This window comes from Anomaloglossus baeobatrachus, chromosome 3, assembly GCF_048569485.1.
Source record: "Anomaloglossus baeobatrachus isolate aAnoBae1 chromosome 3, aAnoBae1.hap1, whole genome shotgun sequence".
In the NCBI taxonomy this organism is placed as follows: Eukaryota; Metazoa; Chordata; class Amphibia; order Anura; family Aromobatidae; genus Anomaloglossus; species Anomaloglossus baeobatrachus.
This window is the reverse complement of record NC_134355.1, coordinates 521,064,836-521,092,553: the sequence shown is the minus strand read 5'-3', so window position 1 is coordinate 521,092,553 and position 27,718 is coordinate 521,064,836. Positions and strand designations below refer to the sequence as shown.

At 46.9% G+C, this 27,718-nt stretch overlaps 1 protein-coding gene across 1 annotated transcript in view; it reads right to left on the bottom strand.

Annotated features, from left to right (window-relative positions):
- Positions 1 to 27,718, bottom strand: part of CLRN1 (clarin 1) — a 53,723-nt gene that overhangs the window by 6,875 nt on the left and 19,130 nt on the right. Inside the window, exon 2 of the mRNA XM_075340755.1 lies at positions 8,876 to 9,055. Within this exon, the coding sequence (XP_075196870.1) occupies positions 8,876 to 9,055 (180 nt within the window). The remainder of the gene's footprint in view (positions 1 to 8,875; positions 9,056 to 27,718) is intronic.

The following is a 27,718-nucleotide window of genomic DNA, read 5'->3' as shown; positions in this document are numbered from 1 at the left end:
ATCACCTACCATCCAGCAAAAAATTCTGTCTCTCACAGACTTGTTTTTTTCTTGAAGATGCCCTCCTATTTGGTACTCATTATCTGTATTAATTGCACCTGTTTGAACATGTTACCTGTATAAAATACACCTGTCCACACACTCAATCAATCACACTCCAACCTCACCACCATGGATAAGACCAAAGAGCTTTCTAAAGAACAAAATTGTAGACCTGCACAAGTCTGGGATGGGCTACAGAATAATAGGCAAGCAGCTTCCGCGAAGGCAACAACTGTTGGTGAAATTATTAGAAAATGGAAGAAACACAAGATGACTGTCAATCTTACTCATTCTGGAGCTCCATGCAAGATCTCACTTCGTGGGGTAAGGATTATTCTGGGAAAGAAAAACATCATACTTTGGGGGTGCCTTTCTCTAAAGGAAACAGGATGACTGCACCATTTTGAATGGGAGATATATAGGGTCATGTATTGCAAGACTTTGGCCAACAATCTCCTTACCTCAGTAAGAATATTGAAGATGGGTCATTGCTGGGTCTTCCTGAAACAGACAGCCAGAGCAACTAAGGAGTGTCTCCGTAAGAAGCATTTCAAGGTCCTGGAGTGGCCACGCCAATATTCAGACCTAAATCTAATGGAAAATCTTTGCAAGGAGCTGAAACTTAATGTTGCTCAGTGACAGTCCCAAAACCTAAAAGATCTGTAGAAAATCTGTATGGAGGAGTGGGCCAAAATATCCTGCTGTAGTGTGTGCAAACCTGGTCAAGAGTTACTGGAAACGTCTGACCTTTGTAATTGCAAACAAAGGTTTCTGTACCTAATATTAAGTTTTATTTTTCTATTACTTCTAATACTTATTTCATGCAATAAATTGAAAATTAATTATTTAAATTCATACAATGGGATTTTCTCTATTTTTTGGATTCTGTCAGTCACAGCTGAAGTGTACCTACGATAAAAATTACTGATCTCTCCATTCTTTGAAACTTGCAAAATCAGCAGGGTATCAAATACTTGTTTTCCCCACTCTATATGAATCCCTAATTGTGGGGCATTTTTAAACTCAATCCCATTTTACCTGTCAATGCAACCAAAACACCAGAAACACTCTTTGGCCGGAGTCACACTTGCGAGGGACTTGCGCGAGTCTGGCGTCACATCACCCGGCATGGCCTGTTGCTCTCCAGGAACGAGTGTGCAGCTGCATAAAAATACATGCAGCTGACCTGCTCCTGTCAGGAGAGTGTGCGGCCGTGTCGAGTGATGTGATGCGAGACTCAGTGATATGTGATGACATGTGATGCGAGTCCTTTGCAAGTGTGACTCCGATCTTTTATAGAGGTTGGAATAAACCACCTTCCTTTTTTCGACTAGTTCACAGGATAGCCCTATGGCTATAATCACATGTGTGATGCCATGCTGCGGTGCCCTGAACAGCACTGGATTAAGGCCTCATTCAGACAATCACAGATAGAACACATTCCCATTACAGTCTATGGGGCTGCTCATTTTTTCCTTTTCCTATCTATTTTGCAGATCACTCTTGCCCATTCAAGTGAAAGGGTCTATGAAAAAATAAAGAAAACACTCATCCAATTGCTGTCCCCTTTTTTTTTTTTACTATTTAATGAATAGAAGAGATGGAATTTTATTTTGCATCATAAAAATACTGATGGCAAAAACTGACAACTGGAACATAGATGGATGAAAATTGGATCGAGCATATTGATGAAAAACAGGTAATATTTTAGTAGGCCTAATTAGCAGCCTGAAATTAACATTTGAGTTGTGCATTAACAAGAGATTTCAATATCTATACTCCAGCATATTTGAATAATTAAGTCATTAGTAAATATTTTGTCACAGTGCTTATTTGTATACAATGTATAAAATATAGGATTTTATTGTAAGACCTGTTAACATTTATATATATATATATATAGGTTAAAAGACTGTTTGGTGGACTTCCTTGTGTTATGCTGCCACCTGCTGTCAAAACAGAGAACAGCGGGCAAAAAGTCCTACTGCTCGAGTGATTGGTTGAGTCTGGAACAGGAGGAGGAGGAGTCTACTTGTGGCTGTGTTTTGCAGAGTGGAGTGTGCTCGAGTGGGCTGTAAGATAGAAGGCCTCAGTCTGCCCTGTTTTCCGAGGTCCAAGTACCTTAGAGTGTTGCGTGGTGTCCCCCCCAAGACACAGATCCAAAGAGGCTGGATGTGGAGCGAGGGGCCAGACAGCACGTGCAAATTACCGATCCAAAGAGGCTGGATGTGGAGAGCGAGGAGCCAGGCAGCACGTGCGAGTTACAGATCCGGGACAAAGACTGAACTTTAGAGGTGTCTGCCGGCGGAATACGGGCCCCAACGGTGACGAGGTACCCCACGCTGAAACCTGCAGTTAAGTGTGCACACTACTTTTAGTTAGGGACAGATAGGAAAAGACTCTGCACTGTGTTATACAAGTAAGATAACAAGGACTCTGCGTTTTTTTGTTTAATAAGGATTTCTGTGTTTTGCTTTTGGGAGTACAATCTGAGGCTTCCTATCTTTGACAAGTTATTCAAAGTAGTTGTATGTATATTGCATTATCTCTACTGCTGTGCTCCCTTCCCTCACTTTTCCTCCACCTGTGTTGTGCAATACATTATTAAATTTGCATTGATTAACCCCCGTGGTTCCGTGCAGTCCTTGCGTATCCTGTTACCTGCAGGTTATTACATTTGGCGTAGTCGGCAGGATACGCAGGCTGGTACGGAACCATGGACGGACAGGGGGGTGTCGCTGATGGAGGTGTTCTAATACAACCTGATGGGGGAATACCAGCAAGGCAACTGTCCCTGGGGGCTATGCTGACCCATATACCAAAATTTACTGGCAGCAATGTACCTCTCCATGACTGGGTGCAGAGAGTGAGGGGCATGTTGAGAGTAGCAGGAGTGACTGCAGAAAATCAAGGGGAGATATTGTTGATTGCCCTTGAAGGCCATGCTCAAGGGACCATTTTATTGCGCCCTGAGAGTGAACGAAAGACGTTAGAGCAGGTGGTGAAGATTCTTGAGAGAGTGTATGGCGGGAAACCAGAAGCAGGAGATTTACAGGCGCAACTGTTCTACAGGCTGCAGGGTGAAGAAGAAGGTCTGCCACAGTATGCAAATGCACTCCAGAGAATAATGAGACAAATGCTTACAGCAGAGCCAGAGCTAGCACAAACCCCCGGTTATGCTGACCGTACCCTACGAGATCAATTCCTCCGTGGGTTACATAACCCCAAGATCAAAGGTGCCCTCCGTGAACGGCTCAGGGTAGAAAAAAAACTAATTTTCCAGGAGATATTGGAAGAAGCAGTCTCCCGCACACAAACTGAAAATTGCGACCCGCAGAACGCCTGGGGTGAAGTTTGTATGCATAAGGTAGTCCCGGGTGAGAAAAACCGAGAACCGAGCCAGCTTGAGGCTAAAGTGGATCAGTTACAAGAGACTGTTACTGCTCTACAAGAGTTGCTGAAGAATATGCAAGCCCCGGCATCAGAAGTAGGAACTACCGCACCACGGCCAAATACCCGCACGCATACCTATCAAGAAGAGAGGGGACAGATCGAGCAGAGACGACCGAGACCCGCTGGAGACTACCAGTGTTGGAACTGTGGAAATCGGAACCATTTATTCCGACACTGTCCGGAGAGGAAGACGTCTCAAGAAAGACCGCCGTTAAACTAGTGCCTCCCTCCATGGATGGGCACATGGCGGGGAGACCAACTGAGCTTAGAGAAAACCAACGCCCTGAAGATATAGCAGCCAGCACGCCGACGATCATGGCCGAATTTGAAGGGAAAGAAGTAAGATGCCTGATGGATACTGGGTCCCAAGTGACCACCATGCCAGAACAGTTCTTCTACCAACATTTTGGACAAACTGTGTCCATTGACAGAGGAGCACATATCAAACTGAGGGCTGCAAACAATCTTCCCATTCCGGTTGTAGGGGTCGTGTGGATGAACATACGTGCCTGTGGCCAGAACGTAGGCAAAAAAGGGATTGTGTTAACGGAGGGCCGGTACGACAGAGAGGTGCCAGCTATCGTGGGCATGAACATCTTGAAAGAATTAGACCAGTTGCTCTTCGACACGGGGGGCTGTGATTACTGGAAGACGACAGTTGCTAACCGGCCTGCCCAGAAGGTCTTCCAACACCTTATCCGTGCCCGAGGACTGTGGAAGAATGGTGGGAGCCGCTACCCGGTGGGGAGGGTTCGAGTCCCAAGACAGACAACAATTACTCTACCTCCAAATCGTGAGACAGTCCTCACCTTGCCAGTCGGGGCCCACCATACACTCGAGGGGATGGAGGTGTTGGTGGAGCCTTATCGTGGTGAAGAGAACGGAGACGAACCGTTGGTGGCTCGCACTTTAGCAACAGTAAGAAATGGAAGGGTCCCTTTCCGTTGCGTGAACACTGGTGAACAGGCCTACACCTTGACCTCGGGAGTTGTTCTGGCCCATGTCTACCTGGCGCCTGAAGAGGTGGCGGCCGCAGAATCGATTGAATTGCAGCCCATGGCAGGGGAAGCCTGGACTTGGGCTCTTTCTATGGAAAGAAAAGAGAAACCCACTGATCAATGGAACAGTCGCGTCATCTTAGGGCAGATGGGAGTGGACCTGAGCCCCTTCGCTTCGGAGCAAGCCCAAGCCATAGAGGACTTTATTTGGGAGAATCAAGCCACCTTCTCCCGTCACGCAGAAGATTTCGGCTGTACTGACAAGATTCAGCACGAAATACCCACGGAGATGCCCCACCGATCAGGGAAAGGTACAGGCAAATACCCCCAAAGTACTACCAAGAGGTAAAAGAGCTTTTGGCGCAGATGCTGAAGAGCGGGGTGGTAAGAGAAAGTCAGAGTCCATGGGCTGCCCCAATCGTGCTGGTCAAGAAAAAGGATGGGTCTACCCGCTTCTGTGTTGACTACCGCAAGCTTAATGGATGCACGGTTCGTGATTCCTACCCTCTGCCCCGGATAGAGGAGTCCCTGTCGGCGTTGGGAAAGGCACGTTACTTCTCCTCCCTCGATCTGGCCAGCGGATATTGGCAGGTCCCTGTGGCAGAGAAAGACAAGGCCAAGACCGCATTTATTGTACCCATGGGACTCTTCGAGTTCAATCGCATGCCGTTTGGACTAAATAATGCCCCAGGAACTTTTCAGCGCCTCATGGAAAGTTGCCTTGGAGACATGACCTTCGAGGCCACATTGATTTACCTGGACGACATAGTAGTGTATTCTGCAACCTTTGAGAAACATCTAGAAAACCTGGGCCAAGTGTTTCAGCGGTTACGGGCCCATGGGCTTAAACTAAAACCAAAAAAATGCCGGATCTTTCAGGAAGAGATTGAATATCTCGGACACAAGGTGTCGGAAGCCGGCGTACAGCCCTCCGATGGGAAAGTGAGAGCAGTGCTACAATGGCCCACACCCAGCACAGTGCGGGAGGTTCGAGCTTTCCTGGGGCTAGCCGGATATTACCGTCGCTTTATCAAAGATTTCGCGAAGGAGGCAGAACCTTTGCACGAATTGCTCCGAGGTACTGCGAAAGGACCAAAAGCACAGAAAATTTGCTGGGGACCAAGACAAGCAAAAGCCTTACACCGATTGAAAGAGGCCTTGGTTAGCGCCCCTGTGCTTGCCTATGCAGACTATAACCTCCCCTTTCGGTTGTATACAGACGCGAGCCTCTACGGCCTGGGTGCAGTACTGGCCCAGGTACAGAATGGTACTGAACGGGTGATTGCATATGGAAGTCGGACGTTGCGAGAAGCCGAGCGCAATCCCGAGAATTATAGTTCCTTTCGGCTGGAGTTACTGGCACTAGTATGGGCGATAACCGAAAGGTTCTCGGAATATCTCACGGGAGCTAAAATTGAAGTCTATACGGATAATAACCCCCTGGCTCACATCTCCACCGCCAAACTGGGAGCAATGGAACAGAGGTGGCTGGCACGACTCTCCAGATACAATTATCATGTGCAATACCGCTCTAAGCATGAAAATCAGAATGCGGATGCCCTTTCTCGTGTTACCACCGAAGCCCCAGTGGGGGAGAGAGATGAACAGTTGGAGGAAGACGAAATTCCGGACTTCAGTAAATTCACCGCTCAAGTGGTAGAGGCTCGTATGCTTGAAATTACGTCGGGCACGACATCACGCCTGCTTGGCCAAACCAGAGAGGAATGGGTGAAAATTCAGTCATCTGACCCAGAACTGCTTCAAGTGAAAGAGTGGGTGATCCAGCAGCGCAAGCCTAGAAAGGAAATACGGGCCACGCTGTCGCACGTGGCCCTCCAGATTCTCAGCCAGTGGGATAAGCTGTCGGTGCAAGAAGGGATGCTGTATCGGAAGGTGCACCTAGCTACAGAGTTGGAAGTACGGTGGCAAGTAGTGATACCCCAGAAGATGGCAGTACCACTGGCCCGAGAGGCGCATGAGAAGGGAGCCCATTTCGGACCGGACAAGACTTACCAGTGGTTGCAAAGAATAGTATACTGTCCTCAGATGCTTCGGGCGGTAGAGAAGGCCTGTAAACTGTGCCGTTCCTGCGAGTTAAGTAAGGCTCCCCCACAGCAAGCACCAGTACAGACTATTGTAACCAAAGAGCCGTTGGAAGTACTCATGATCGATTATCTGAAGATTGGCCACTCCCACCGGGGATATCAGTTCTGCCTTGTGATGACAGATCACTTCTCCAAATTTGCGGTGGTGACGCCCACCAGAGATCAGACAGCTGAATCAGCGGCTCGAGCCATCAGTGATGACTTTATCCGGGTGTACGGCTGCCCCAAAAGAATACATTCCGACCAAGGGGCTTGCTTTCAAGGCGGTGTCATGAGAGAGCTGCAAAGGATTTACGGAATGCAGAAGTCAAGGACTACGCCTTATCATCCACAGGGCAACGGAGCCTGCGAGAGATTTAACCGGACCCTCCTACAAATGCTACGCACGTTGGAGGATGATCGTAAGAATCACTGGCCCGGCTATCTCGCAGAACTCGTGTGGGCGTACAATAATAGTGTCCACTCCACCACTGGGTACACCCCATACGTACTACTGTTTGGAAGAGCCGGAAGAGGCATTGAAGAGCTGAACCTAGCTCCCCCTGAGATCAGTGAAGGTCAGAGCGTAGGTTCCTGGGTTGACTGTCACCGTCGGCGGCTGGAGACTATCCATCGAATTGTCACCAAGCGGTTGCAAGAAAAGACACACCCGCAGCGGAAACCTGTGTGTGAAGCCCCGTTCTTGCCAGGAGACCGAGTACTAGTTGCAGAGAAACACCCGAGACACAAGTTGAGTGAGCGCTGGAAAACAGAGCCGTACATTGTGATTAGAAGAATCTCTCCCCACGGATCAGTATACGAAGTGAGAGGTGAGCGAAGAGGCGACACCCTCATCCTGCATCGTAATATGCTGAGGCCCTGCTATTCAGAAGACAGGACCAGACAAAGTACCTCGGAGACGGTGCCCGTGCCTGTTCCTGTTACCTTCGAAGAGGGCTCTGACGATGAAGAATGGTGGCGGGCCCCGACCAACCCAGCAGACTGGGAGAGATCCACACCCCCATCCTTTCAAGACACAGGTGCCACCCCTGCAGAGCAGGAGTCACTAATCTCCAGAGATGGGGACGGGAATACTGTACTCCCTGATACGGCGCCGACGTCTGGTGAGTTAGTTGTGGTGCCACGCCGGACTGAGCGGGCTAATGCTGGTATTCCCCCTGATCGGTACTTGGCAGATGAATTTGTGTGTTCTGTCACTGAATCCTGTTTTACGACATTGGCTCCCAAGCAACAGGTTGTGAAGCAGGGCAGGAGTTGCCACCGTGTGCCCCTTTGCAGAGTGCCTCAAGAGTGTATCGGCCGGGACGGCCGAGGTTAAAGAGGGGGGTAAATGTAAAACCTGTTAACATTTATATATATATATAGGTTAAAAGACTGTTTGGTGGACTTCCTTGTGTTATGCTGCCACCTGCTGTCAAAACAGAGAACAGCGGGCAAAAAGTCCTACTGCTCGAGTGATTGGTTGAGTCTGGAACAGGAGGAGGAGGAGTCTACTTGTGGCTGTGTTTTGCAGAGTGGAGTGTGCTCGAGTGGGCTGTAAGATAGAAGGCCTCAGTCTGCCCTGTTTTCCGAGGTCCAAGTACCTTAGAGTGTTGCGTGGTGTCCCCCCCCAAGACACAGATCCAAAGAGGCTGGATGTGGAGCGAGGGGCCAGACAGCACGTGCAAATTACCGATCCAAAGAGGCTGGATGTGGAGAGCGAGGAGCCAGGCAGCACGTGCGAGTTACAGATCCGGGACAAAGACTGAACTTTAGAGGTGTCTGCCGGCGGAATACGGGCCCCAACGGTGACGAGGTACCCCACGCTGAAACCTGCAGTTAAGTGTGCACACTACTTTTAGTTAGGGACAGATAGGAAAAGACTCTGCACTGTGTTATACAAGTAAGATAACAAGGACTCTGCGTTTTTTTGTTTAATAAGGATTTCTGTGTTTTGCTTTTGGGAGTACAATCTGAGGCTTCCTATCTTTGACAAGTTATTCAAAGTAGTTGTATGTATATTGCATTATCTCTACTGCTGTGCTCCCTTCCCTCACTTTTCCTCCACCTGTGTTGTGCAATACATTATTAAATTTGCATTGATTAACCCCCGTGGTTCCGTGCAGTCCTTGCGTATCCTGTTACCTGCAGGTTATTACATTATCTCAGTACTTATCTCCTAATGAAAAATAATCCAGAATTCGGACAAATGGATCTAGAATTGCACGTTTTACACCTATGGCCCTATAGTTTCCTTCCTCGCTAAATATCTGGAATGAGGGAATAAGGATTACTTACTTGAAATGAAGCACCAGAGATATAATCCCACTGGACCATGTAGAGTTTCATATGGTTTTCCGAAGGCGTTGAACATGAAGAAGCCGGTCCCCACCAGAGCAAACACTATAAGTGCTGTACCGAATATCACCACACTGACATGCATGCTGGCAGGAATAACATTCAACAGGTTGGGAAAAACTAAAAAAAAAGGAGAAATACATGTGATGTTCCATTTGGAAAAAGAAATACTGTTTTTCTAACTACATATTAACACTTCTCAACACAGAATTCCGTAAATACATGGCTCATATCCATTTAAGCCAGATAATTACAGAAATCAAATTGGGACATAATAGGGCAGAAAAAACCCTCCAAAAAATGGATGGAGACAGGAGGACAAGGAGTACAAATGCACAAATACTATCTTAGGTGAAAAATTGTAATTCTTTATTATTATTTAAAAAATGATAAAAGCAGACAATAGAAAAAAGATCCAAAATGACAGGGTAAAAAACAGGAGAAAAAACCCGATCCTGCCAAAGGAAGTGGAGAAAAGTTTACAAAGTGGCAAGTATAAGCCAAATTACAGAGTAAATAACCACACCACCTGGAGGAATAAAGGCCACGTCTCACTAAGCAACATCGCTAGCAACATCGCTGCTGAGGCACGACTTTTCTGACGTAGCAGCGATGTTGCTAGTGATGTCGCTGTGTGTGACATCCAGCAACAACCTGGCCCCTGCTGTGAGGTCGCTGGTTGTTGCTGAATGTCGTGGACCATTTTTTAGTTGTTGCTCTCCCGCTGTGAAGCACACATCGCTGTGTGTTACAGCGACAGAGCAACAACTAAATGTGCAGGCAGCAGGAGCCGGCTTATGCGGACGCTGGTAACCAGGGTAAACATCGGGTAACCAAGAAGCCCTTACCTTGGTTACCCGATAATTACCTTCGTTACCAGCGTCCGCCGCTCTCATGCTGTACTCCTTGCACACGTAGCCACAGTACACATCAGGTAATTAACCCGATGTGTACTGTGGCTAGGAGAGCAGGGAACAGGGAGCCGGCACTGGCAGTGTGAGAGCCGCGGACGCTGGTAATGAAGGTAAATATTGGGTAACCAAGGTAATGGCTTCTTGGTTACCCGATGTTTACCGTGGTTACCAGAGTCCGCAGAAGCCGGCTCCTGCTGCCTGCACACGTAGCAGAGTACACATGGGGTAATTAACCCGATGTGTACTGTGGCTAGGTGTGCAGGGAGCCAGCGCTAAGTGGTGTGCGCTGGTAACCAAGGTAAAAATCGGGTTGGTTACCCGATATTTACCTTAGTTACCAAGTGCAGCAACGCTTCCACACGGCGCTGCTGGCTGGGGGCTGGTCACTGGTTGCTGGTGAGATCTGCCTGTGTGACAGTTCACCAGCAACCCGTGTAGCGACACTCCAGTGATCCCTGCCAGGTCAGGTTGCTGGTGGGATCGCTGGAGCGTCGCTTAGTGTGACATCTCACCAGCGACCTCCTAGCAACTTACCAGCGATCCCTATCAGGTTGTATCGTTGTTGGGATCGCTCGTAAGTTGTTTAGTGTGACTGGGCCTTAAGTGTAAAAGAAGGAAGAGAGTCTAAAATTATGCCTACCCCAGTCTTAAAGACAATAGGGAGTTACAGATAAATGTTGTCAGTGTCAATAGAAGCTTGGGTAAACAAAGGAGACACACAAAAAGGCATAACGGCACAAAAGTGAAAACTTACTTCAACCAGTGGTGGTATAGTCAGGAAAGAAGGCAAGCAGAGAAGGGGAAAAAGGACCTAACATACGTTTCGCATAGGGAGGTATTACAGCTTCATCAGAGGAGGTGGAGGATGCCTCTATTGACACTCACAATATTTATCTGTTACTCCCTATTGTCCTTAAGGCTGGGGTAGGCATAAGTTTAGACTCCCTTCCTTCTTTAACACTAACTCCTCCTGGTGGTGTGGTTATTTACTCTGTAATTTGGCTTATACTTGCCACTTTGTAACCTTTCTCCACTCCCTTTGGCAGGAATCAGGCTTTTTCTCCTCTTTGTTAGGCTACTTTCACACATCCGGTTTTTGCTCTGTGGCACGATACGGCGCTCTGCAGAAAAACCGCAACCGTTTTTTTTACCGCCGGTTGCGGTTTTTTTGCATAGACTTACATTAGTGCCGTATTGTGCTGCATGGGCTTGCGTTTGGTCCGGTTTTTGCCACATGCGGCAGATTTAGCCGATGCCGCGGCCGGATGGAACGTTGCCTGGAACATTTTTTGCTCCGGCAAAAAAACCGCATCTTGCCGCATCCGGCCGCTGCGGCGCATTTGTCAATGCATGCCTATGGATGCCGGATGCGGCGCAATGCGGAAAAAAACGCATCCGGCCGCCGCATGCGGTTTCTTCCACTGCGCATGCTCAGTAGCATGCCGCAACCGGAAAAAAACGGACAGGCCGCATGTAAAAACTTATGCAAAGGATGCGGTGTTTTCGCCGCATCCGTTGCATAGGTTTCACAGCCGGATTGAGCCGCACTGCTCAAACCGGATGTGTGAAAGTAGCCTTACCCTGTCATTTTGGATCTTTTTTTCCATTGCCTGTTTTTATCATATTTGTATATATTTCGATAAGATTTTGCAAATTTTCATCTGAGATAGTTTTTGTGCATTTGTACTCCTTGTCCTCCTGTTTACATACATATTAATACTTCTGTATGGTGAGATTCTACAAACAGTTTGGTCCAGTGAAAGATTATTCATCGTTTAGATGCTACACTGAATATGATAATGTCGCGGGCGGGGAGGGCGCTGCGCTCACCACGCTCGGGTCCGGCGCTGCTGCTGCTGCTCGGTGGCTCGAGCAGTGGGCCGGATCCGGGAACTCGAGCGGCGCTCCTCGCCCGTGAGTGAAAGGGATGGTTTGGGGATGTAGTTCTTGACGCCACCCACGGTTTGTGGTGAAAATGGGACACCACCGCTGCTCTGGAGGGGGATCCCGGGAGCGATGACAGGGAGCAGCTGAGATGTTTCTCTCCCCTCCGTGGGTAGGGGGGTTTGGTGGTCCCGGGGCCCGGTGATAGCGACTGGAGGGTGGATTGCAGGAGTTGGGGAGGTGCAGGGTCACGGGGCAGCGCAGTGCCAGACGGCAAGGTGGTACTCACTCAGCCAGTAACGTACACGGAGTCTCTGGTAAAACAAACGGCTGGATGGACGGGTCCCACAGACGGCTGCGGTGGTCACTCCTGGTAGGTTGACGGTGACTGTCTCTCCCTGCACCTTTGATGTGTTTGCGGCCCCGATGCCTTCCCACCGGTGACCCGCTCCCCAGCGGTGTATTTGCCAGAGGAGCCCCTTTTGCCCGCAGGCACTGGCCCTGGGAACTCTATCTGTGGCGGTAGCTGTATTTCCCTTCACGGTTGAGCGGTTGCCTTCAGTCGGGTCTCTGCTGCTGGGAAACCCCGGAGGTTCCCGTCGCTGACGGATTCGACCGGTTTAACGGCGACTCCAAGCCTGGTCGGGGTCTGCAGGCCCTGCCGAGTGGCGCTGGCTTCTCTTCGCTCCCCGGTCCGGTACCGGCGGGCCACCGCCCGTCCCCGGTCCTTACGGTTGCGCGTCAATCGGCCTCGCCTGCAGACGGTCACCACCGTCTGCCAACCCCGCTGTTTTTGTGCCCGGGCCACGTACCCGGACACGGCCAGTCCGCTCCACTAACACTTCGTCCACTCTTAAAACTCCTCAACTCAACTCCTCAACTCAACTCCTCAACTCAACTGCCCTCCTTTTCCCGCCTCCAGGACTGTGAACTCCTCGGTGGGTGGAGCCAACCGCCTGGCCCCGCCCCACCTGGTGTGGACATCAGCCCCTGGAGGGAGGCAACAAGGATTTGTGTGTGACTCTGATGTTCCTAACCGGGGTGTGGGGTGTGTTGTTGCTGTACCTGTGACATCCTGGCTTGTCCAGGGTGCCACAATAAAACCTACAAAGATTATGACTGAAGAGCAAATTAAGTTTTATGGGTTTTTCTTGAAATTTTAATATTAATGAAGTATGCTTATGATATCAAAATTAGATTATGGGGGGAGATGTAGACTTCTGATATTCTTGCTAATCAGGAACATATCAGGAGGATTTACCCCTATTAAATGAATTTGTAATTTAAAGGGCTGCATGTCAGGTTCCCTTTAAAATGCAGTGTCATAATATGGTAGTGGAACTAATTATGGCTGTTTAACCCCATATATACTGCTAGCGATAGGGGCATCTAGATTTTAATCCAATTCGCACCCAGAGATCATGATTCTTTGATCCCAATGTTTGCCATGACTTTGGGGGTCTGCCAGCTATTTTGGCCATTTAGGATGCTAGCAACATTTTAGTGGAAAAAAATAAAATTTTTCATTCCACTTTGCACTTATTCATATTAAAAAAGTTGTCCACTACTAGGACAACCCCTTCTGATTCCACCTGCTTTCCCCATAATAAAGCCTATATTCAACTCTACAGCCAGCGTGGTTCCAGCTGTGTCGGGGTTCACGTTCCTGGGGCTCACATAATGTTGTGACATCAGTCATCACGTGCTTCTATCTCCCTGCCTTTGGATACAGGAGCAATCAACAGGAAATGAGTGGCAGCTGCAGCACTCACTTCCTATTGATTAACTTTTGTGTCCGAAGGCGGGGAGACAGAAGCCGGCACGTCATCTGAGCCCTGGGAATGTGAGCCCCAGCACAGCTGGAACCGCACCAGCCACGGAGGTGAGTATAGGCTTTTTTATTTCACTTGGGTGAAACACACAGAATCAGAAGGGGTTGTTCTAGTAGTGGACAACCCCTTTAACTACCTCGGCATTACTTCCCCTGGCTAGTCGGCTCCATTAGCATGTTAGTACGCCCCTGTGGGTGTGCTAATATGCTAATGAATGTGCACCGTCAGAGGATGATCTCACTCATCTCTCCACCGCCATTGCGTAAAACGCTGGCTTTCGGCTCAGTGCGCATGACCCCAGAATTTGGGTCATGTGCACTACTTCAGTTTGAAGCCAGGACGCGCACACCCAGCTTTATAGTGCACATGACTGAAACTCCAGGGTCATGTGCACTGAGAAATCCAGTGTTGGACGCGATGGCGGGAGAGAGATGAGTGAGATCATCCTCTGATGCTGCACATTCATTTGCATGTTAGCATGCTCACAGGGGTGTACTAACATGCTAATGGACCCGACTAACTAGGGTAACTAACACCCAGGGGACTAGTCCCTGTGCTCATTAGAATACAATAAAAAATCTTCAGAAATACTTTTTCTAAAGATCTCTTTATCTATGCTAGTGTATACAGGGACGGTTAGGCAGGGATTAGCAACATGCACCCAAAAATGCTTGTGGTTCTGGGTGCATATGTCGGGGCGGGGAGGACGCCGCCGCTGCGCGCTCGCTAACGCTTGGGTCCGGCGCTGCTGCGGCTGCTGCTACTCGGTGGCTCGAGCGGTGGGCCGGATATGGGGACTCAAGGGGCGCTACTCGCCTGTGAGTGAAAAGGGTGATTGGTTTGGGGGATTTAGTCCATGACGCCACCCACGGGTTGTGGTGAAGATGGGCACCACCGCTGCTGGTGACAGGTGTCCCGGGAGCGATGGTAGGGAGCAGCTGGGATGTTGTTTTCCCCATACGTGGGTAGGGGTCGGTGGTCCCGGGGCCCGGTGTTATGATGGGGAGGCAGGGTTGGTGAGGTGCAGGGTTGCAGGGACAGCGCGGCGCGGTGCCGGATGGCACGGGTGTACTCACTCAGTAAGAGATGCACAAAGTCCTCGGTAAACCAAACGGCTGGATGGACGGGTCCCACAGCCGGCTGCAGTGTCTCTCCCTGGACAGGTGATGGCGGCTGTCTTTCCCTGCACCTTTGTGTACTTGTTTGACTACGGTGGATTCTCAACGGTAGTCCGCTCCCCGGTGTATGGATGCCGGAGGAGCCCGTTTGCCCGCAGGCCCTGGCCCTTGGGTCTCTAGCCTTAGGTGGTAGCTGTATACCCTCACGGTGTGGGCGGTTGCCTTCTATCGGGTCTTTGGCTGTTAGGAAACCCCTGGGGTTCCGATCACACTCGGATTTGACTATTGTCGGCGGCTGCAAGCCTGGTCGGGGTCCGATGGCCCTGCCTGTATGTGCTGGCTTCACTTCGCTCCCCGGTCGGTACCGGCGGGCCAACGCTCGACCCCGGTCCTAAGGTTCCGCGTTGCTTCACCACTCCTGCAGACGGCCACCACCGTCTGCCACCGCTTGGTTCCGCCCCACCTGGTGTGGACATCAGACCCTGGAGGGAGGCAACAAGGATTTTATGTTTGGCTAATGGTACTGTCTAGTGGGGGTGGGGGTGTGTGAGTGTTACCTGTGACGACCTGGCTAGTCCAGGGCGCCACACATATTGCGCCTGACAGGTTCCATTAACTTTTTTGCTTGTGTATAGCACAAATAACTGGTTTAAGAGTATAAACATTCAAAAGTTTAAAAACTGATCATATGTGGAATTCCAATATTTTTATAAACGCAAAACACAATGATCTATATTTGTCACTAACATAAAGTACAATGAGACAATGAGTCATGAAAAAACATTGTCAGAATCACAAACATTCCAGAGCTATTACCACATAAAGTGACAGTGACAGATTTGAAAAACATGGATTGGTCACTAAGTGGGAATTATTGTCAAGAATAATAAACTTTATGCTTACAGGAACAAATTCTAGGACAATATATAAACTCATTGCATTGATTAATCCGCCCACCATGTGCTATACATATATAGACAGAGAGAATGATGTATATATAAATATTTATATACAGTATGTGTGTTACACTAACAGATATTTCTGATTCTCCCTTTTGTAGTGGCCAGCAGTTAATCTGCAAATTGGATTCCTTCATTTATGTGGCCCAATGTGACATTTTATTGGCAGCTCAGCAAAGACATCATTAAAATTTTACATGCCAGTCCAATGATCCACGAGGAAAAAATACAAGCGCCAGAGAAAATAATGAATAATTGTCTTGGTAGATGGATGACAATGACCTTTGTGAAAGTAAACTGATGACCCCGAAATTGGTGGGAATTAGTAGTAGCTGAGACAGATGGGTTTTCCCACAACAATTAAGTTTACAGGATAAACTGATTCTTATATAATTAAAAGAGATAGATTGGTTTTCAGCAACAAAAAATGTAATGGCTTCTCCGCTGTGGAATTATTCTATACAACATGAGGGTATCCATTGCTATCTAATTCATAAATCTACAATATTCATCTATTACATGTATCAACATATATAAATAACATATACTCATCTGGGAACAGATCTAGAGAAATAATCATCAGTTTCCTGAAGATCTTTTTCAATAAGCACCATAGAATTTGTGAAAGTGACATTTCTTGATATGTGAAATCGACTGACTGCTATTTATAAGCACGTAGAAATGTGTGGGAAGAAACCCACAGACACATACAAACTCCTTGCAGATGTTGCCCTTGATGGGTTTTAAACCCAGGACCCCAGCGCTGCAAAGGAACATTTGTGACAACACCCTTGTAAGTTATTATGCTACCATTTGTCAAATTAATAGAATACTGACATCTGCTTGGTCTATCTTTTCCACTAAGGGATACTTTGCACACTACGACATCGCAAGCCGATGATAGCGATGCCGAGCGCAATAGTCCCTGTCCCCGTCGCAGCTGCGATATCATGGTGATAGCTGCCATAGCGAATATTATTGCTACGGCAGCTTCACACACACTTACCTGCCCTGCGACGTTGCTCTGGCCGGCGAACCACCTCCTTCCTAAGGCGGCGGGTCGTGCGGCGTCACAGCAACGTCACACGGCAGGCGGCCAATAGAAGCAGAGGGGCGGAGATGAGCGGGATGTAAACATCCCGCCCACCTCCGTTCTTCCGCATAGCCGGCGTGAGCCGCGGGACGCAGGTAAGCTGATGTTCCTCGCTCCTGCGGCTTCTCACACAGTGATGTGTGCTGCCTGCTGGAACGAGGAACAATATCGTACCTGTCGCTGTCGCAACATTATGGAAATAACCAACACTACACCGATGATACGATTTTGATGCTTTTGCGCTCGTTAACCGTATCAAAAACGATTTACACACTACGATGTCGACAGTGACGCCGGATGTGCGTCACTTTCGATTTGACGCCACCGACATCGCCGCTGCGATATCGTAGTGTGCAAAGTGCCCCTTAAGGTCCAGTCACACTAAGCAACTTACCAGCGATCCCAACAACGATAGGGATCGCTGGTAAGTTGCTAGGAGGTTGCTGGTGAGCTGTCACACTGCGACGCTCCAGCGATCCCACCAGCAAACCTGACCTGGCAGGGATCGCTGGAGCGTGGCTACACGAGTTGCTGGTGAGCTCACCAGCAACCAGTGACCAGCCCCCAGTCTCCTAGTTACAGCACACATCAGGTTAATTAACCCGATGTGTGCTGCAGCTAAATGTGCACAGAGCAGGGAGCAGCGCACAATGCTTAGCGCTGGCTCCTTGCTCTCCTAGTTACAGCACACATCGGGTTAATTGCCTGATGTGTGCTGCAGCTAAATGTGCACAGAGCAGGAGCCGGCACTGACAGTGAGAGCGGCGGAGGCTGGTATCAAAGGTAAATATCGGGTAACCAAGGACAGGGCTTCTTGGTTACCCGATGTTTACATTAGTTACCAGCCTCAGCAGAAGCTGGCTCCCTGCTCACTGCACATTAGTTGTTGCTGTCTCGCTGTCACACACAGCGATCTGTGCTTCACAGCAGGACAGCAACAACTAAAAAATGGCCCAGGACATTCAGCAACAACCAACGACCTCACAGCAGGGGCCAGGTTGTTGCTGGATGTCACACACAGCAACATCGCTAGCAACGTCACAAAAGTTGTTCGTTACCAGCGATGTTGCTAGCGATGTTGCTTAGTGTGACGGGGCCTTTAGAATATGTCTTTGGTCCCGGAAAGAGATACTCCTGATAAAATCTCTAAGCAGGCAGATATCAGCATCTTTCTAATCTCATGTCTGATCCTTCATTTACTATGAGACTATTGAAGATTTGACCTGGGGATGTGACACAATTTAGTTGTCATTTATGTTACACGTTAGGAAGCGTTTTGTACATTTTGAGATGTGTGTGATAATATAAGGTATAGGCATCACTGGATTTAGCCCACAATAATCAGTGATGCATGGACAATGCACAGTGTGTAATACAAGAACACAATAGCAAACCTGAAATCTAAAAAGTCTCACGATTTATCTATCATATTGTGTATGCAGACGGTGCACTGGCGAGATACTGAGTCCCATGCCTCCTATTCACTGTAATGAAAATAAGAAAAAAATGGGGAGGGAAGGAGGAAGCACCCTATAACTTTTGTAGGTTGGTGCATGTATCTCACAAAGATGAAGGAGGAATAGATCTTCTCGACCTCTCTCTCTCTTTGTGACATACCTAATTATTCTGTTCACATCAATCCAGAAGGGCTGTAGAGCAGAGCAAGACCAAGAAATATGGAGCACACTGCCCACATGACTCCTAAACCTCCCACTCAAGTGGTTAGGTAAGGGGAACACTTGTTTAATTTTACTGGTACTCAGTGGCGTACCGTCAATAGACGCAGGCCACGCCACTGCTATGGGGCCCGCGACCTGAAGGGGCCCAGGGGCAGCTGCCCGCGGTATCAGCGCCAGCACCGCTCCTCCGCCAGGATCGCACATTCAAATGTATCGGTATCACAAATGCCGAGACAGATGAAAGCGACGATGACAGAGCGCAGCGCGCCCTCACATCATCGTCCCGCTGTGCTCTGACATTTCAACACAGGCGGTGACGTCACTATTAAGCGCCAGCCGCCGGCGTGTTGAAGTGCACAGACATGATCTGCTGAACTAGGAGCAGCGGCGGGGGACCGAGGTGAGGTGAGTATGCAGGAACAGCGGGGTATCCACAGGAGGTCCTCAGTGCCCCCCGCACCAACCCCCCGTGCTTCATATAGGACTGGTTAACCGCCCTCTGCTATCGGCTGGCTGGGCTAGGGCAAGGGGCCCCATACGGCTCCACAAGCAGCTGTTCCTGGGGCCCCTAGCCCAGCCAGCCGATAGCAGAGGGCGGTTAACCAGTCCTATATGAAGCACGGGAGGGGGGCCCACTGAGGATCTGGGGCCCTCCGGTGGATACCCCGCTGTTCCTGCATACTCACCTCGGTCCCTCGCCGCTGCTGCTATGATTTTTCTAGTCGGCCAGGGCTGCACTGAGCCTTCAGATGCTCTTGTGCAGCTCTGGCAGTGTCACATTTAACAGAGCAAGGATGGTTGACCTTAGGGAGATCAACATCCAACACTGCGGAGACACCATCACGTGTTTCTCAACGCAGTGATTCTAGAGCAATGCCCCCTGGGAAATATTCAAAGCAAGAAGGCCTGCGGAGACACCATCACGTGTTTCTCAACGCTGGCAGGAAACTAGCCAGGTCTTTCACCGGGAAGGAACAACCACAGGAAGAGCAGTCTCCAGTCAAGGAGACCACCTATGCCAAACATGGTATCCATCCACAGACAGCCGTTTCGGGGTATTTGCCCCTCATCAGTGTGGAGTAGGAATCTGGCTAGTGGGACATTGCCTAGTAAAAGACTATGTGAGCAAGGATGGTTGACCTTAGGGAGATCAACATCCAACACTGCGGAGACACCATCACGTGTTTCTCAACGCAGTGATTCTAGAGCAATGCCCCCTGGGAAATATTCAAAGCAAGAAGGCCTGCGGAGACACCATCACGTGTTTCTCAACGCTGGCAGGAAACTAGCCAGGTCTTTCACCGGGAAGGAACAACCACGGGAAGAGCAGTCTCCAGTCAAGGAGACCACCTATGCCAAACATGGTATCCATCCACAGACAGCCGTTTCGGGGTATTTGCCCCTCATCAGTGTGGAGTAGGAATCTGGCTAGTGGGACATTGCCTAGTAAAAGACTATGTGAGCAAGGATGGTTGACCTTAGGGAGATCAACATCCAACACTGCGGAGACACCATCACGTGTTTCTCAACGCAGTGATTCTAGAGCAATGCCCCCTGGGAAATATTCAAAGCAAGAAGGCCTGCGGAGACACCATCACGTGTTTCTCAACGCTGGCAGGAAACTAGCCAGGTCTTTCACCAGGAAGGAACAACCACGGGAAGAGCAGTCTCCAGTCAAGGAGACCACCTATGCCAAACATGGTATCCATCCACAGACAGCCGTTTCGGGGTATTTGCCCCTCATCAGTGTGGAGTAGGAATCTGGCTAGTGGGACATTGCCTAGTAAAAGACTATGTGAGCAAGGATGGTTGACCTTAGAGAGATCAACATCCAACACTGCGGAGACACCATCACGTGTTTCTCAACGCAGTGATTCTAGAGCAATGCCCCCTGGGAAATATTCAAAGCAAGAGGGCCTGCGGAGACACCATCACGTGTTTCTCAACGCTGGCAGGAAACTAGCCAGGTCTTTCACCGGGAAGGAACAACCACGGGAAGAGCAGTCTCCAGTCAAGGAGACCACCTATGCCAAACATGGTATCCATCCACAGACAGCCGTTTCGGGGTATTTGCCCCTCATCAGTGTGGAGTAGGAATCTGGCTAGTGGGACATTGCCTAGTAAAAGACTATGTGAGCAAGGACGGTTGACCTTAGGGAGATCAACATCCAACACTGCGGAGACACCATCACGTGTTTCTCAACGCAGTGATTCTAGAGCAATGCCCCCTGGGAAATATTCAAAGCAAGAAGGCCTGCGGAGACACCATCACGTGTTTCTCAACGCTGGCAGGAAACTAACCAGGTCTTTCACCGGGAAGGAACAACCACGGGAAGAGCAGTCTCCAGTCAAGGAGACCACCTATGCCAAACATGGTATCCATCCACAGACAGCCGTTTCGGGGGTATTTGCCCCTCATCAGTGTGGAGTAGGAATCTGGCTAGTCTGTGGATGGATACCATGTTTGGCATAGGTGGTCTCCTTGACTGGAGACTGCTCTTCCCGTGGTTGTTCCTTCCCGGTGAAAGACCTGGCTAGTTTCCTGCCAGCGTTGAGAAACACGTGATGGTGTCTCCGCAGGCCTTCTTGCTTTGAATATTTCCCAGGGGGCATTGCTCTAGAATCACTGCGTTGAGAAACACGTGATGGTGTCTCCGCAGTGTTGGATGTTGATCTCCCTAAGGTCAACCATCCTTGCTCACATAGTCTTTTACTAGGCAATGTCCCACTAGCCAGATTCCTACTCCACACTGATGAGGGGCAAATACCCCGAAACGGCTGTCTGTGGATGGATACCATGTTTGGCATAGGTGGTCTCCTTGACTGGAGACTGCTCTTCCCGTGGTTGTTCCTTCCCAGTGAAAGACCTGGCTAGTTTCCTGCCAGCGTTGAGAAACACGTGATGGTGTCTCCGCAGGCCTTCTTGCTTTGAATATTTCCCAGGGGGCATTGCTCTAGAATCACTGCGTTGAGAAACACGTGATGGTGTCTCCGCAGTGTTGGATGTTGATCTCCCTAAGGTCAACCATCCTTGCTCACATAGTCTTTTACTAGGCAATGTCTCACTAGCCAGATTCCTACTCCACACTGATGAGGGGCAAATACCCCGAAACGGCTGTCTGTGGATGGATACCATGTTTGGCATAGGTGGTCTCCTTGACTGGAGACTGCTCTTCCCGTGGTTGTTCCTTCCCGGTGAAAGACCTGGCTAGTTTCCTGCCAGCGTTGAGAAACACGTGATGGTGTCTCCGCAGGCCGTCTTGCTTTTCACATTTAACAGACACTGCCGTGTCTGCTAACTGTGACGTCACGCTGTGCGCCCTGGACTGCAGCTTCCCGCCGGAGAGGAGAGGATCAATGGAGCCTGGATATAAGGCGGGGGAAGGTAAGAACTCCTCTAATGTGTGTGTGTCTGTGTATCTGTATATATATGAGAGTGTGTGTGTGTGTGTATATATATATATATATATATATATATATATATATATATATGTACAGTTAGGTCCAGAAATATTTGGACAGTGAGACAAGTTTTGTTATTTTAGCTGTTTACAAAAACATGTTCAGAAATACAATTATATATATAATATGGGCTGAAAGTGCACACTCCCAGCTGCAATATGACAGTTTTCACATCCAAATCGGAGAAAGGGTTTAGGAATCATAGCTCTGTAATGCATAGCCTCCTCTTTTTAAAGGGACAAAAGCAATTGGACAAGGGACTCTAAGGGCTGCAAATTACTCTGAAGGCGTCTCCCTCGTTAACCTGTAATCAATGAAGTAGTTAAAAGGTCTGGGGTTGATTACAGGTGTGTGGTTTTGCATTTGGAAGCTGTTGCTGTGACCAGACAACATGCGGTCTAAGGAACTCTCAATTGAGGTGAAGCAGAACATCCTGAGGCTGAAAAAAAAGAAAAAATCCATCAGAGAGATAGCAGACATGCTTGGAGTAGCAAAATCAACAGTCGGGTACATTCTGAGAAAAAAGGAATTGACTGGTGAGCTTGGGAACTCAAAAAGGCCTGGGCGTCCACGGATGACAACAGTGGTGGATGATCGCCGCATACTTTCTTTGGTGAAGAAGAACCCGTTCATAACATCAACTGAAGTCCAGAACACTCTCAGTGAAGTAGGTGTATCTGTCTCTAAGTCAACAGTAAAGAGAAGACTCCATGAAAGTAAATACAAAGGGTTCACATCTAGATGCAAACCATTCATCAATTCCAAAAATAGACAGGCCAGAGTTAAATTTGCTGAAAAACACCTCATGAAGCCAGCTCAGTTCTGGAAAAGTATTCTATGGACAGATGAGACAAAGATCAACCTGTACCAGAATGATGGGAAGAAAAAAGTTTGGAGAAGAAAGGGAACGGCACATGATCCAAGGCACACCACATCCTCTGTAAAACATGGTGGAGGCAACGTGATGGCATGGGCATGCATGGCTTTCAATGGCACTGGGTCACTTGTGTTTATTGATGACATAGCAGACAAGAGTAGCCGGATGAATTCTGAAGTGTACCGGGATATACTTTCAGCCCAGATTCAGCCAAATGCCGCAAAGTTGATCGGACGGCGCTTCATAGTACAGATGGACAATGACCCCAAGCATACAGCCAAAGCTACCCAGGAGTTCATGAGTGCAAAAAAGTGGAACATTCTGCAATGTCCAAGTCAATCACCAGATCTTAACTCAATTGAGCATGCATTTCACTTGCTCAAATCCAGACTTAAGACGGAAAGACCCACAAACAAGCAAGACCTGAAGGCTGCGGCTGTAAAGGCCTGGCAAAGCATTAAGAAGGAGGAAACCCAGCGTTTGGTGATGTCCATGGGTTCCAGACTTAAGGCAGTGATTGCCTCCAAAGGATTTGCAACAAAATATTGAAAATAAAAATATTTTGTTTGGGTTTGGTTTATTTGTCCAAATACTTTTGACCTCCTAAAATGTGGAGTGTTTGTAAAGAAATGTGTACAATTCCTACAATTTCTATCAGATATTTTTGTTCAAACCTTCAAATTAAACGTTACAATCTGCACTTGAATTCTGTTGTAGAGGTTTCATTTCAAATCCAATGTGGTGGCATGCAGAGCCCAACTCGCGAAAATTGTGTCACTGTCGAAATATTTCTGGACCTAACTGTATATATATAATATGAGTGTGTGTATGTGTATGAGTGTATATATGAGTATATGTGTGTATATGAGTGTGTGTGTATATATATATATATATATATATATGTATATATATAATATGCGTGTGTGTATGTGTATATACCAAGTGTGTGTGTATATATGAGTGTATATATGAGTATATGTGTATATATGAGTGTGTGCGTATGTGTGTGTGTATATATATGAGTGTGCCTGTATATGCATGTGTGTGTATATATAATATTTATATTATATGTGGGTGTATGTGTATATATATATGTATACATATATATATATATATATATATATATATATATATATTATAGAGTGTCTGTGTGTCTATATATGAGTATATGCGTGTGTATACGAGTGTGCATATGTATGTTTAAGTGTATATGCATGTGTGTGTGCATATATATATATATATATATATATATATATGTATGTGTGAGTGTGTGTGCATATGTGTGTATATGTGTCTGTTTTTTACTTTAGGGGCCTGGGATGGAGGAACAAAGCAGCCCAGGATGGGACAGTTTAGGGGACTGGGATGGAGGAACATAGGGGCCCAGGATGGGAGACATTATTAAATCCGGGGGGCCAGGATGGGGGACATAATTACTATATGGGGCCAGAGTGAGGAACATACATTATTGGCTTATGATGGCAAATACTGGAGATGATTACTGTAGGGGCAAATTAGGGGACATTATTACTGATGAAATATAGTTTATTTTTTAGGATACTATCTTCCATGGTGGGAGCAAAAGTCTGATGTAGTGTAGAAATTAGGGAAACAGTGTGGAATGTGCTCGGACAATGATCGGCCTAAGGTGACTGTGTGTTATTTTCTGCAGAGGCATGTTCTGGTTGGAAGAAATGATGGCGGTCAGCGCTAGATGGAGAGGAAAAGCGAAGGTGAACAAAGTCAGCTAGAGACATCACTGGTAAGTCAGTGTATTACATGTACACACACACACACACACACACACACACACACACACACACAGACACACACACACACACACACTATATACAGAACACCTGTGTATAATGTCACTGGTGATCACTGTATTACCTGTACACTGACACTATATACAGAGCTCCTGTGTATAATGGCACTGATGGTAATATTAATGTTATTAGTATTGTGGTTTTTATTCATAATCATTATTGTAGTATTATTCAGTCACTATGTGGTCTGGTCATGACATGTTGGTATTTGACCCTTGTATGTAGTTGTATTCGGTCACTATGTCGTGTTAATATGTGGTCTGGTCACAATATGGTGGTATTTCTCTTTTGCATGTGGTATTGTTTGGTCACCATGTGGTTTAGTCACAGTGTGGTGGTATTTCTCCCTTGCATGTGGTATTATTCGGTCACTATGTGGTCTGGTCATAGTGTTGCAGTATTTCTTCCTTTGTATGTGGTTGTATTCGGTCACTATGTGGTGGTAACGTGTTATCTGGTCACAGTGTGACAGTATTTCTCCCTTGTATGTGAGTGTATTTGGTCACTATGTGGTGGTAATATGTAGTCGTAGTCTGGTCACGGTGTGGCGGTATTTCTCCCCTGTATGTGATATTATTGGTCTTTGTATAGTGGATTATGTTGTGTATGGAGGTCACTTTTTCTTTCTAATATCATTATGGGAAAGATTCTTTATTTCCAGTAGAAATTAAATACTTGAATGTTTAACCCCTCCCTGTCCTGTGATTATTACACTGTAGCATATATGCACTTACAGAGGTTGTCTGGTGAAAACAAGTAATCACCTCTTCATTTTACTATATGGAGGACTATCTGAGGCCCATTATTCTCTTCTAAAGCCCCGTGCCCATGTTGGGTATTTGGTCAGTATTTTACCTCAGTATTTGTAGCCAAAACCAGGAGTGGAACAATCAGAGGAAAAGTAAAATAGAAACACGGCCCCACTTCTGTATTTATCACCCGCTCCTGGATTTGGCTACAAATACCGATGTAAGATACTGACCGTGTTTGGGGGGCACTTTTGTTGCAATCATATTTTATGGCTGCAATGAAAGGGAATCTGGGGGCTTCAATAGGAGGAAAATTACATGGTAAGGGCTGCAAAGTTGGGAGGGTAAGGGCTGCAAAGTTGGGAGGGTAAGGGCTGCAAAGTTGGGAGGGTAAGGGCTGCAAAGTTGGGATATATGCTCTTCTGTGACCCAGCTGAATATTTTTATTCATTATTATTAATTTCATTTTTTTGGGGGGGGCAATTAGAAATTCTGCTATGGGGCCCCATGATTTCTATGTACGCCCCTGCTGGTACTCTATACCATTTGGTGAATATCTTATAGGTGGCCTGCAGCTTTGCTTTTTTGTCTTACTATAGCTTTGCTTTTTCTATTACTATAGATCCAACAGACAAAAGTGCTTGCATGCTCCAGCAGATATGTTACAGAGAACATCTGTGTATTACAGCACCATACATACAGAGCCCTTAGGAAAGCACAGACGGCCTAAGGCCATGTGCGCACTTTGCGTTTTTTCATGCGTTTCCGCAGCGTTTTGAACTGTAGTTTTTTAATGCGAAAATGCTTGCGTTTTGATTTTTAAGCAAAGTCTATGCGAAATTGTGATTTCTTGAGCGCACAATGCTGTTAAAAACGCTGCGTTTTAGTTGCAGAAAATTTGGCAAAAACTCAGGATTTAGGCTATGTGCGCACTTTGTGTCGAGGTAGTTGCAGTTCTAACTGCATCCTCTGGCAGAAATTGTCTTTGTCAAATTTGGTCTTGACCACAAAAACGCTAAAAATACGGTTGCGTTTTTACCGCCATTTACCTGCTTTTTCAGTGCTTAAAGTCAGATGCGTTTTGACTATAAATACAATGCTAAATAAAGTTTAAACATTCAAACTTTGAAAAAAATGGAGAAAAATGATAATAATTATAATGATTAAAATCATACAGAAAATGAATTATTTTATTAAAATGATAACTGTGCTAATATTTTTGCATAAAATTACATTTATTTATTGATTTTGATTGATACATTTATTTGTCGGACTATGTGTGTGTGGAAAGGTATCATGCCATTAATATTTTGCCAAAAACGCATGCATTTAATTGGTCCAAAAAGCATTTCTGCATCAAAAAACATGTAAAACGCTAGAATTCTGAAGTAGATTGCGTTTTGCAACTTCTCTTTGACTCCAATGTTAGCAAAACGCTGCCAAAATGGCAAAAACAATTGACATGTTGCTTCTTTAAACGCTGAGTTTTTGCCAAAATTTCTGCAACTAAAACGCTGCGTTTTTAACAGCATTGTGCACAAGAAATCCCTATTTCCCATAGACTGTGCTTGAAAAACAAAACGCATGCCTTTTGGCATCAAAACGCTGTGGAAACGCAGGTAAAAACGCAAAGTGCGCACATAGCCTTAAAGAAGCAACATATCAATTGTTTTGCCATTTTGGCAGCGTTTTGCTAACATTAGAGACAATGAGAACTTTCAAAACGCACACACAATCAAAATCCTAGCGTTTAACTAAACTTTTTTGGCAACATAAAGTCATGCGTTTTTGACTTTATAATAAGGGCATGATCTGTCCCTTTACACACACACATAGTCCGACAATTAAATTAATTAAAATCCATAATTAAACGTTATTTTATGCATAAATATTAATACACAGTTATAATTTTCATAAAATTAGGTAATTTGTGTATGATTTTACTCATGATATTTATCATCATTTTTTTTCCTTTTTTTCATAGTGTTTGAATGTATAAACTTTATTTAGTAGTGTATTTGTATTCAAAACGCATCTGACTTTAAGCAATGAATAAGCATGTAAATCGCAGTAAAACGCGGCTAAAACGCGGTAAAAACGCAAGCGTATTTATAGCGTTTTTGTGGTCAAAACGAAATTTGACAAAGAAAATTTCTGCCAGAGGATGCGTTTACAACTGCAACTACCTCGACGCAAAGTGCGCACATAGCCTAAAGCTGCATAGGAACACAAGTTATATGAAATGGTTTTTCAACTTTTAGAAAGTGAGCCCCAAACAATTCCTGTTGGGAAACGTAACAAAATCAGATAATACTCACCCTCTTCAGTTATAGCAACGGCTGCTCCAGTCTCGATGTTTTGTCTGCGGCTGTGACTTCACATCGAGC